At 39.7% G+C, this 13,035-nt stretch overlaps 1 protein-coding gene across 1 annotated transcript in view; it reads right to left on the reverse strand.

Moving 5' to 3' along the window:
• ABCB4 (ATP binding cassette subfamily B member 4) overlaps window positions 1–13,035 on the reverse strand; it is a 78,471-nt gene that overhangs the window by 3,044 nt on the left and 62,392 nt on the right. The window contains exons 24-27 of the mRNA XM_082632742.1: window positions 12,788–12,944; window positions 10,828–11,025; window positions 9,155–9,361; window positions 6,233–6,379 (exon numbers count right to left, since the gene is read on the reverse strand). Of these exons, the coding sequence (XP_082488868.1) occupies window positions 6,233–6,379; window positions 9,155–9,361; window positions 10,828–11,025; window positions 12,788–12,944 (709 nt within the window). The remainder of the gene's footprint in view (window positions 1–6,232; window positions 6,380–9,154; window positions 9,362–10,827; window positions 11,026–12,787; window positions 12,945–13,035) is intronic.

Raw genomic sequence — 13,035 nt, forward strand, 5'->3', positions numbered from 1 at the left:
CTGTTTATATATTTTGGAGATTAATCCTTTGTCCGTGGATTCGTTTGCAAATATTTTCTCCCATTCTGAGGGTTGTCTTAATGTATATTTATTTTTGGCTGTGTTGGGTCTTCATTTCTGTGGGAGGGCTTTCTCTAGTTGTGGCAAGCGGGGGCCACTCTCCATCGCGGCGTGCAGGCCCCTCATTATCGCAGCCTCTCTTGTTGTGGAGCACAGGCTCCAGACGCGCAGGCTGAGTAGTTGTGGCTCATGGGCACAGTTGCTCTGTGGCATGTGGGATATTCCCAGACCAGGGCTCGAACCCATGTCCCCTACATTGGCAGGCAGCTTCTCAACCACTGTGCCACCAGGGAAGCCCCTGAGGGTTGTCTTTTCATCTTGTTTATGGTTTCCTTTGCTGTGAAAAAGCTTTGAAGTTTAATTAGGTCCCATTTGTTTATTTTTGTTTTTATTTCCATTACTTTAGGAGGTGGATCAAAAAAAATCTTGCTGTGATTTATGTCAAAGAGTGTTCTTCCTATGTTTTACTCTAAGAGTTTTATAGTCTCTGGTCTTACATTTAGGTCTCGAATCCATTTTGAGTTTATTTTCGTGTATGGTGTTAGGGAGTGTTCTAATTTCATTGTTTTAATATGTAGCTGTCCAGTTTTCCCAGCACCACTTATTGAAGAGACTGTCTTGCTCCATTGTATATCTTTGCCTCCTTTGTCATACATTAGTTGACCATAGGTGTGTGGGTTTATCTCTGGGCTTCCCATCTTGTTCCATTGCTCTATGTTTCTGTTTTTGTGCCAGTACCATATTGTTTTGATTACTGTAGCTTTGTAGTATAGTCTGAAGTCAGGGAGTCTGATTCCTCCAGCTCCGTTTTTTTCCCTCAAGACTGCTTTGGCTATTCGGGGTCATTTGTGTCTCCATACAAATTTTAAGATGATTTGTTCTAGTTCCATAAAAAATGCCAGTGGTAATTTGATAGGGATTGCATTGAATCTGTAGATTGCTTTGGGTAGTATAGCCATTTTCACAATATTGATTCTTACAATCCAAGAACATGGTATATCTCTCCATCTGTTGGTATCATCTTTAATTTCTTTCATCAGTGTCTTATAGTTTTCTGCATACAGGTCTTTTGTCTCCTTAGGTAGGTTTATTCCTAGGTATTTTATTCTTTTTGTTGCATTGGTAAATGGGAGTGTTTCCATAATTTCTCTTTCAGATTTTTCATCATTAGTGTATAGGAATGCAAGAGATTTCTGTGCATTAATTTTGTATCCTGAAACTTTACCGAATTCATTGATTAGCTCTAGTAGTTTTCTGGTGGCATTTTTAGGATTCTCTATGTATAGTATCATGTCATCTTCAAACAGTGACAGTTTTACTACTTCTTTTCCAATTTGTATTCCTTTTATTTCTTTTTCTTCTCTGATTGCCGTGGCTAGGACTTCTAAAACTATGTTGAATAATAGTGGTGAGAGTGGACATCTTTGTCTTCTTCCAGACCTTAGAGGAAATGCTTTCAGTTTTTCACCATTGAGAATGATGTTTGCTGTGGGTTTGTTGTATATGGCCTTTATTATGTTGAGGTAGGTTCCCTCTGTGCCCACTTTCTGGAGAGTTTTTATCATAAATGAGTGTTGAATTTTGTTCAAAAGCTGTTTCTGCATCTATTGAGATGATCATATGGTTTTTATTCTTCAATTTGTTAATATGGTGTATCACATTGTTTGATTTGCATATATTGAAGAATCCTTGCATCCCTGGGATAAATCCCACTTGATCATGGTGTATTGTCCTTTTAATGTGTTGTTGGATTCTGTTTGCTAGTATTTTGTTGAGGATTTTTGCATCTATATTCACCAGTGATACTGGTCTGTAATTTTCTTTTTTTTTGTAGTATCTTTGTCTAGTTTTGGTATCAGGGTGTTGGTGGCCTCATAGAATGAGTTTGGGAGTGTTCCTTCCTCTGCAATTTTTTGGAAGAGTTTGAGAAGGATAGGTGTTATCTCTTTAAATATTTGGTAGAATTCACTTGTGAAGCCATCTGGTCCTGGACTTTTGTTTGTTGGAAGATTCTTAATCACAGTTTCAATTTCATTACTTGTGATTGTTCATATTTTCTGTTTCTTCCTGGTTCAGTCTTGGAAGGTTATACCTTTCTATGAATTTGTCCATTTCTTTCAGGTTGTCCATTTTATTGGCATAGAGTTGCTTGTAGTAGTCTCTTAGGATGCTTTGTATTTCTGTGGTGTCTACTGTAACTTCTCCTTTATCATTTCTAACTATATTGATTTGAGTCCTCTCCCTCTTTTTCTTGGTGAGTCTGGCCAATGGTTTATCAATTTTGTTTATCTTCTCCAAGAACCAGCTTTTAGTTTTATTGATCTTTGCTATTGTTTTCTTTTTTCTATTTCATTTATTTCTGCTGTGATCTTTATGATTTCTTTCCTTCTGCTAACTTTGGGTTTTGTTTGTTCTTCTTTCTCTAGTTCCTTTAGGTGTAAGTTTAGATTGTTTACTTGAGATTTTTCTAGTTTCTGGAGGTAAGCTTGTATAGCTATAAACTTCACTCTTAGAACTGCTTTTGCTGCATCCCATAGCTTTTGGATTGTCGTGTTTTTATTGTCATTTGTCTCTAGGTATTTTTTTTATCTCCTCTTGGATTTCTTCAGTCTTCGTTATTTAGTAACGTATTGTTTAGCCTCCATGTGTTTGTGTTTTTTACGTTTTATTCCCTGTAATTCATTTCTAATCTCATAGCATTGTGGTCAGAAAAGATGCTTGATATGATTTCAGTTTTCTTAAATTTACTGAGGCTTGATTTGTGACCCAAGATGTGATCTATCCTGGAGAATGTTCCGTGCACACTTGAGAAGAAAGTGTAATCTGCTGTTTTTGGATGGAATGTCCTATAAATATCAATTAAATCTAGCTGGTCTATTGTGTCATTTAAAATTTCTGTTTCCTTATTTATTTGCATTTTGGATGATCTGTCCATTGGTGTAAGTGAGGTGTTAAAGTGCTCTAGTATTATTGTGTTACTGTAGATTTCCTCTTTTATAGCAGTTGCCTTATGTATTGAGGTGCTCCTATGTTGGGTGCATATATAATTGTTATATCTTCTTCTTGGATTGATCCCTTGATCATTATGTAGTGTCCTTCCTTGTCTCTTGTAACATCTTTATTTTAAAGTCTATTTTATTTGATATGAGTATAGCTACTCCAGCTTTCTTTTGATTTCCATTTGCATGGAATACCTTTTTCCATCCCCTCACTTTCAATCTGTATGTGTGCCTAGGTCTGAAGTGGGTCTCTTGTAGACAGCATATGTATGGGTCTTGTTTTTGTATCCATTCAGGAAGTCTGTGTCTTTTGGTTGGAGCATTTAATCCATTCATGTTTAAGGTAATTATCGATATGTATGTTCCTATGACCATTTTCTGAATTGTTTTGGGTTTGTTTTTATAGGTCCTTTTCTTCTCTTGTGTTTCCCACTTAGAGAAGTTCCTTTAGCATTTGTTGTGGAGCTGGTTTGGTGGTGCTGAATTCTCTTAGCTTTTGCTTGTCTGTAAAGCTCTTGATTTCTCCATTGAATCTGAAAGAGATCCTTGCTGGGTAGAGTAATCTTGGTTGTAGGTTCTTCCCTTTCATCACTTTAAGTATATCATGCCACTCCCTTCTGGCTTATAGAGTTTCTGCTGAGAAATCAGCTGTTAAGCTTATGGGAGTTCCCTTTTATGTTATTTGACGTTTTTCCCTTGCTGCTTTCAGTAATTTTTCTTTGTCTTTAATTTTTGCCCATTTGATTACTATGTGTCCTGGCGTGTTTCTCCTTGGGTTTATCCTGTATGGGACTTGCTGCGCTTCCTGGACTTGGGTGGCTATTTTCTTTCCCATGTTAGGGAAGTTTTTGACTATAATCTCTTCTAATATTTTCTCAGGTCCTTCCTCTCTCTCTTCTCCTTCTGGGACCCCTATAATACGAATGTTGTTGCATTTAATGTTGTCCCAAAGGTCTCTTAGGCTGTCTTCATTTCTTTTCATTCTTTTTTCTTTATTCTGTTCTGCAGCAGTGAATTCCATCATTCTGTCTTCCAGGTCACTTATCCGTTCTTCTGCCTCAGTTATTCTGCTGTTGATTCCTTCTAGTATATTTTTTCGTTTCAGTTATTATATTGTTCATCTCTGTTTGTTTGTTCTTTAATTCTTCCAGGTCTTTGTTAAGCATTTCTTGCATCTTCTCAATCTTTGCCTCCATTCTTTTTCCGAGGTCCTGGATCATCTTCACTGTCATTATTCTGAATTCTTTTTCTGGAAGGTTGCCTATCTCCACTTCATTTAGTTGTTTTTCTGGGGTTTTATCTTGTTCCTTCATCTGGTATATAGCCCTCTGCCTTTTCATCTTGTCTATCTTTCTGTGAATGTGGTTTTTGTTCCACAGGCTGCAGGATTGTAGTTCTTCTTGCTTCTGCTGTCTGCCCTCTGGTGGATGAGGCTATCTGAGAGGCTTGGGCAAATTTCCTGATGGGAGGGACTGGTGGTGGGTAGCTACATAATCCATCTTGCATATAGTTATGTTCTTTATAATAAAAATGGATTCTCACACTAGTCACAAAATGATTTAAACTTAACTACTTCACTTTTGAGTATTTTATTTCCCAGGTTTTCCATTATTAATGTGCTAAAGGAAATGAAAAGTGCAAAAAATAACATTTTATGCAAGTAATATGTGGTCATTTTTGAAAATTTGGAAAATGCTGGAAGGGATTCAATAAAAATATTCTACCTCAAAATAACCGCTATCTACATTTGTTTTTTTCTGTGCTTGCGTATTTTTAAAAATTTTATTGAAATAGAGTTGATTTACAATGGTGTGTTAATTTCAGGTGTACAGCAGAGTAATTCAGTTATACATATACAGGTATGTATTCATACAGGTATGTATTCTTTTTCAAATTCTTTTCTCATATAGGTTATTCCAGAATACTGAGTATAGTTCCCTGTGCTATACAGTAGGTCCTTGTTGGTTATCTATTTTATATATAGTAGTATGTACATTTTAAAACCAGACTAATTTATCCCTCCCCTCCTTTCCCCTTTGGCAACCATAAGTTTGTTTTCTATGTCTGTGAGTCTATTTCTGTTTTGTGAATAAGTTCCTTTGTATCAGTTTTAAATTAGATTCCACATTTGAGTGATATCATAATGGTATTTGTCTTTCTCTGACTTACCTCACTTAGTATAATAATCTCTAGGCCCATCCATGTTGCTGCAAATGGCATTATTTTGTTCTTTTTTATGGCTGAGTAGCATTCCATTGTATATATGTACCACATCTTCTTTATCCATTCGTCTGTCAATGGACATTTAGGTTGCTTCCATATCCTGGCTATTGTAAACAGTGCTGCAATGAACATTGGGGTGCATGTATACTTTCAGAACATGTTTTTCTTCAGATATATGCCCAGGAGTGGGATTGCTGGATCGTATGGCAACTCTATTTTTAGTTTTTTAAAGAACCTCCATAATGGTTGTACCAATTTACAGTCCCACCAACAGTGTAGGAGAGTTCCCTTTTCTCCACACCCTCTCCAGCATTTGTTATTTGTAGACTTTTTAAAAAATAAATAAGTAAATAAAATTTTATTTTATTTATTTATTTATTTATGGATGGATGGCTGTGTTGGGTCTTTGTTGCTGCATGCAGGCTTTCTCTAGTTGTGGCAAGCAGGGGCTACTCTTCCTTGCGGTGCGTGGGCTTCTCATTGTGGCGGCTTCTATTGTTGCAGAGCATGGGCTCTAGGTGCGCAGGCTTCAGTAGTTGTGGCACAGTTGCTCTGCAGCATGTGGGATCTTCCAGGACCAGTGATCCAACCCATGTTCCCTGAATTGGTAGGTGGATTCTTAACCACTGGGCCACCAGGGAAGTCCCTGTTGACTTTTTGATGATAGCCATTCTGACCAGTGTGAGGTGGTACCTCACTGTAGTTTTGATTTGCATTTCTCCATTAATTAGTAATGTGGAGCATCTTTTTATGCGCTTGTTGGCCATCTGTATGTCTTCTTTGGAGAAATAACTATTTAGGTGTTCTGCCCATTTCTTGATTGGGTTTCTTTTTCCCCCTGGATATTGAGCTGTATGAGCTGTTAGTGTGTTTATCTATTTTTTTCATGGTTGACTGCACAAAGAAGTCTATTTTATAAATTAAATGGGACATGAGGTAGGAGGCCATACCTTTTCACTTTCAGTATCCAGAGCTGATGTAGCTTCATCCAACAGTAGAATTCGGGGGTGTCGGATGAGTGCTCGGGCAATAGCAATCCTCTGTTTTTGACCTCCTGAAAGCTGAGTCCCCTTATCTCCCACTCTTGTTTCATATTTCTGCAAGTTAGCCATTAGTAAGTTAATAAAGTTCTAGCTCAGAAAAATTCTAATGACATATTGAATAAACTTTTACTTCTTAACACTTGACAGTTCTAATTATAAGAAAAAATTACTTAGAATCACTAAAAAGTTTCTGTAACAACTACCAAGTTGTCCATTTAATTTTTTAACAGGACTTTCATTTTCAAAATCAAACTAGAAAATTAATGACCTTAGTTTTCAATGGTATGCTGCAACAGATTCTCCAATTCCTACCATTATCAAAATGTCAGTTGATCTGCTATCATTGGAGTCCTAACATGGTTACATGTTAGTGTTTAAGGTATAACATTTTTTATTTGAAATATTCACGTGACTCACATGGAGCCTAGTTTATTCTTTTTTAAACTCATTCATTCACTTAAATATTTACCAGCTACCTATTATGCCAGAACTGTGGGAAGTATAAAAATGAATTTGTCTGTGTTCTTACACTTAAAGAATATATAATCAAGAGAAAAAAAATACATACACAGCACTCAATATAAGATGAAGTTACTAGTCACTGTGAAAATTGTTTCACTGAACTCTTATTTTTCAAATCTATATTGATTTCACTGCAATTTGGCTATAGTCATAGCTGCTATAATGAGGTAATAAATAGGGAGTGTTGGGGACCGTGGAAATTGGAGAGTACAGTCCTCCAAAGAAATAAAACACTAAAGAAAAACAACCTTATACCAAAATTAACTCAAATGAAGTGTGAAATTAAAAGTAAAATGTAAAAGCATAAATTTAGAAAATAAACAGTGGAGAAAAATCTTCAGGACCAAGGGCTAGGCAAAGAGTTCTCGGACTTGACATCAAAAGCATAGTCTGCAAAAGGAAAAAATGAATTGGACCTCATCAAATTAAAAACCGAAGCTCTGAAAAAGACCCTGTTAAAAGGATGAAAAAATAAGCTACAAACTGGGAGAAAATATTTGCAAACTACATTTCCAACACAGGACTAGTAACATGAATATATAAAAATCTGTCAAAACTCAACAGTAAAAAATAATCCAATTAGAAAATGGGCAAAAGATATGAAAAGACATTTCACCAAAGAGGAAATATAGATGGCAAATAACTATATAAAAAAATGTTCAACGTCCTCTGCCATTAGGAAACGCAAATTAAAACCACAGTAAGATATCACTATACACCTATCAGGATGGTAGAAAAAATAGTGGCAACAGCAAATGCTGGCAAATATTCAGAGCAACTGTATCCCTCATACTTGCTGGTGGGAAAATGAAATGGCAGAGCCACCTTGGAAAACAGTTTAGCAGTTTCTTAAAAAGTTAAACAAGCAATTAGCATATGGTCTAGCAGTTGTGCTCCTGGGCATTCATCGCAGAGAAATAAAAATGTAGGGTCACACTAAAACCTGTACACAAGTATTTATAGCAGCTTTACTCTTAATAGCCCAAACGGAAACAACCTAGATGTGCTTCAACAGGTGACTAGTTAAAAAAGCTGAGGACCATATGGTAGCTCTATTTTTACTTTTTGTAAGGAACCTCCATACTGTTCTCCATAGTGGCTGTATCAATTTACATTCCCACCAACAGTGCAAGAGGGTTCCCTTTTCTCTACAAAAAAGAAATAGAGTTACAGATGTAGAAAATAAACTTATGGTTACCAGTGGGTAAGGGGAGGGGGATAAATTGGGAGATTGGGATTGACACATACACACTACTATATATAAAATCGATAACTAATTAGGACCTACTGTATAGCACCGGGAACTCTACTCAGTACTCTGTAATGGCCTATATGGGAAAAGAATCTAAAAGAGTGGATAAATGTATAAGTGATTCACTTGCTGTACACCAGAAACTAACACAGCATTGTAAATCAACTCTACCCCAATAAAAATTTAAAAAGCTGCGGGCCATCCAGACCATGGAGCCATCCGACTCAGCAATAAAAAGGCATGAACTACAGTTATACACAACAGCTTCAGGGAATTATGCTGAGGGAAAAAGCTAATCTCACAAGGTTATATACTGTACATATGTTTACATAACATTCTTAAAGTATAAGATTACAGAAATGGAGAACAGTTAGTGGTTGCCAGGGGTCATGGGGAGTAAGGGCAGGGAAGAGGGGTGTGTGGCTATGAAAGGGCAACATGAGGAATCTGTGGTGATGAAAACATTCCATATCTTGACAGGGGTAGTGGATACATGAGTCCACACACGCAATAAAATTTCATAGAACTACAAACGTATCCAAATGCAGACAAGTATAATAAAGCTGGGGAAGTCTGAGCAAGATCAGTGGATTGTATCAAAATTAGTATCGTGGTTGCAATACCCTATTAGTTTTGCAAGATGTCGTTGGAGGAAACTGGGTCAAGGGTACACAAGATCTCTGTATTCCTTACAGCTGCACATTAATCTATAATTATCTCAAAATAAAATGTTTAAAAAAGAAAGTACCGTAAGGAATAAAGCAAACATGGCTACAGTACGAACACAGCCCTCAACCACCAGTTTGAGGTGACTTAACATCACCTCGTTTGCTTCTCACAACATTTGTACGAGGTAGACACCACGCCTAATTTTCCCATTTACCAGTAAGGAAACTTGGTATCATGGACTTCAGTGTCTTCTCCAAGGTCACAGTGCTAGTACAGAGGCAAGTTCTGTTACAAGACTTTGAAGTATAACTTTGGGAACTGTTGGAGGAGGAAAACAGTTTGCAGTTGATTCTGGTATCAGCCTAGGAAGCTACCAGTTCACTTACTTTGGGTAAGGTCTCGATGAAAGGATGAATGTTGGCTGCTTTGGCGGCACTCACAATTTCAGACATCTTTACAGACCGGCTGTTGTCTCCATAGGCAATGTTGTCGGCAATGCTGCAGTCAAACAGGATGGGCTCCTGGGACACAATTCCGAGTTGGGCTCTGAGCCACTGGATGTTGAGCTTCTTTGCTTCTTGACCATCTAGGAGCTGAAAACCAAAGTCCACAAACTATAAGAAGGGCTTAAAAAAAAAAACCCAACTAAACAGTAAGTTACTAGGAGGACTGTTGCACATGGGTATCAGCAGTTTGTGAAATACCAACCCTCACAGCCTGTAAGCTCTTACACTGCTGGAGGCCAACACAGCCAACAAAACGATTTTTTTTTTTTTTTTTTTATGTTGACTAGGCCATCCCTTTCTTGTTCTACCTGGAAAAATGGTGGCACGTTTGGCCCCGTCTTTCCACATTACTTTCTTTGTTCCTACCTGCCCTCATCCAGGCAAGTGTACCGTCCTCTGCCTTTAAGAAGTATGCAGTTAGGTGTCCTGCTCGTACCTGCTGTCACCTGAACAACTGCAACCTTTCACCTTGACTGTATCCCCCTCCTCCAGGCACACCAGGAAAAAAAGCAGATCAGTAGCATGGCCCCAGATTTTGAAAGCTGGTTATCTCCTTTCCTACCTCTACCTCTCTTTCACTTGAGAACTACCAGCCTTCAACTTCCCCCATTTCTTTTTTTGATAAAACTAAGGACAAGAGTTCAATGGAAAGTGGACAAGCTCAAAGGGCAGTATCTTTATCTTTGGAAAACTGGCTTTGTTGATGGTGGTTTTGATTATTTTTTTGTTTGCTGTAAGCAGGAGGCATGATGCTTCTAGAGGAGCCTTGTGATGTGCTGAGAATACAGCTTCCAGCAATGCAAAGGGCACGGTGAAGAAATACAAGTCCAACTAGTCCTGCCCTCTATAGAAAGAAATTCCCACTGTAGTATTAGCACAGCATACCTACAGAGTATTGTTGAGCTGGTTTGCCCATATTCATACCTTCAGAGTAATTGTAATAGTGGAAGCATAAGATTTTCCCCAGAGAAACAACAAGGTTTAACATTCTGGTGACTCTAAATGGGGGTGGGCTTCCTGGGCTAGGTCAGTGGGTACCATCCCAAGGTAATGGGAAATGCAGGCATTATTGGTAAGAGCCAAGTCTCCCCTCATGGAAGAGGGCCAGGGGCTAGACACCACAACATCAATGCTGAAAGCCAAATATGAGAGGGCTGGAGTATGGGTTAGAGAGAGATGGCAATGCAGGAGGAGGGGAGGGAGTCCTGGGAGTCTACTCAGAACTCTGGCAGGACTGTGCGGCTTACCTTTATAACCCAGGAAGCAAGTGAGTGTTCACGCAGGAGGCTCCCGCTGGCTCAGAAGGCCCAGGGCAGGGCACAGATCCACTTCATACTCAGTACTTTCTGAACTTCACTCAACTCCTGATGTTCTACCCTGTCGTCCCCATATATTTGTCTGACTATGGGTGCCACCTTGGGGTTTACAGCATGTGGTCATCGCATCAGCTAGGGTTATAGGTCTTGTCCAGTTTTTTCCATTATGGGAATATTGGTTTAGCCACTTGAAATACTGCCTTTAATCAAGTTACTAATTTAAGAAAGTGTGCTCACCACTGTTCCAGCCAAGGGGTCGTAGAACCGCTCCAGGAGCTGGACGACCGTGCTTTTCCCACAGCCGCTGCTGCCCACCAGGGCCAGCGTCTGGCCCTTCTTCACCTCGAGGCTCAGCCCCTGAAGCACGGGCACGTTTGGCCGTGTGGGATAGTTGAACACGACTTCATTAAGTGTCACATTTCCTTCAAACTTATCCTAAAAAATAGGTATCTTTATGTTGCTATTGTAATTGGTCTGATAATGACTGGAATAAAAAATATAATTTCAAGGCCTTCCCTGGTGGCGCAGTGCTTAAGAATCTGCCTGCCAATGCAGGGGACACGGGCTCGAGCCCTGGTCCGGGAAGATCCCACATGCCACGGAGCTACTGCGCCCGTGCACCACAACTACTGAGCCCGTGAGCCACAACTAATGAAGCCCATGCGCCTAGAACCCGTGTTCCACAACACGAGAAGCCACCGCAATGAGAAGCCCGCGCACCGCAACAAAGAGTAGCTCCCGCTCGCCGCAACCAGAGAAAGCCCGCGTGCAGCAATGAGGACCCAATTCAGCCAAAAATAAATTTAAAAAAAAGAAGCATAATTTCAAGGAAGCTTTACCAAACACTATAGCAGAGAAACATACAATTCATATTCAGTACGGGTACTGGCACCAGTTAGTATTGGTAGCAAGTTGTTACATAAAATGAAGATGGGAGCCAGGGGTACAGGTTAAAGAGAGTCATATTACAGAGTTGTTAACTCAAAATTTCTGGTTCACTGAAGACAAATATTTAGTCTTCCCAACTGATGATTTTGCGGCCGGAGCCAAGTCAATGGCCCAAGGCTTAGAGGCCTGGGGATTTAGAGCAGTTTCTACCTGCCGTCTCAGTGAACAGCCCTTGCCTGCAGCCCTGGTGGCCTCTTTATCTCCCTCACTGGGCATAGCTATTTTCTCAGAACAGGAAATACCTGGTGAAGTTCCAAAACGGTTGTGTTAAGTCCCCATCACTTTATCCACGCTGCTTCGCCTGCATCTAAACGTGCAGCGGCTTGTGTTATGCAAGGAACACAACACTGAGATCTAAGTTTGGGGATAGTAAAGGGTTATTCCTCCTACTCTGAATAAAGTGGCCTTCTCACCAGTCGTAACGCTGTGACGACAATATGTGATGAAAGCCAAATTGCTAGTGCAATTCCACACAGAGCTACAGGCACATACCTTCCAGGCAGAAATGACTCACAATTTTCATGGAAATTATTCAGTTCTAGTACATCTGGATTTGGGGGTTCTTTACTTTTGATGTGTTCATCCTTGCAACCCCCTATGAAATTTGAAAATGCCAAAGTTGGCCAAATATTACTAGCCTTGTAACTATCACAAAGCCAGTGAAGTGAATGTCAGTGTAATCACTACAAATTTATCCTGTGGTTGCGACTGCCAACTAAAAATTGCCACTTGCCATCTGCCTCTACAAGGACAAAGTCACAAACTGTGGCAGCCACCAGCCTTCAACACTCCCTGAAAGGAGTTCAGGGTGGAGATCAGGAACGAGGCTTTCTGTGCTCTGGGAGAAACTGGCAGAACAGGCCTTCAGATAGTTAGGTATTTTCAGCAGAAAATTTTATGAACCCAATTTCTTGCATCTTCTCGTACCTAGAAAAGCACTACAATCGTTAATGGGGGCATCTGCTCCTGTGACCAGTAGCGAGGCTCTGCCAAAATGCGTGCTTAACTGCACGCGCCCCTTTCACTAAAATCCTATGGAACTCTGACCTTCCCCCTCCCTCTTAGGAGCAGTTTCTCCGAGCTCTCTGAGATGCTGTCTCCCGGGCTGCAGTCCTCATTTTGCCCCGAATAAAACTTAACTCACAACTCTCACGTTGTGCCTTTTTTTTTTTCGGTCGACATGATCTAGCAGACAGCAAACCTTTAGGAAAAAATTAACTAAGTGCTGATCAGACAGCAGAGAACTCACAGGCCGCAGGCCTTCCTCACTGTGGCTGTCAATCAAAGGTTGTCTTTCAAACAGGCTGAATAAGTGCGCTGCAGACAGCTTGGCTTTAGCATAGTCTGGAGCAAAGGAACTCGCGTGTCCTAGAGCCACGGCGCCCAATACGATCGCTGAAAACACCCTAGATGGGAGAAGAATTTTAAACATTAATTTATATAATTCAGCCCCGAGATGTCTCAAAGCCCAAAGACTTACTGCTGGCCAGTACTGAT

The sequence above is a fragment of the Mesoplodon mirus genome (genome assembly GCF_964341445.2).
Source record: "Mesoplodon mirus genome assembly, chromosome: 9".
NCBI classification, from domain to species: Eukaryota; Metazoa; Chordata; class Mammalia; order Artiodactyla; family Ziphiidae; genus Mesoplodon; species Mesoplodon mirus.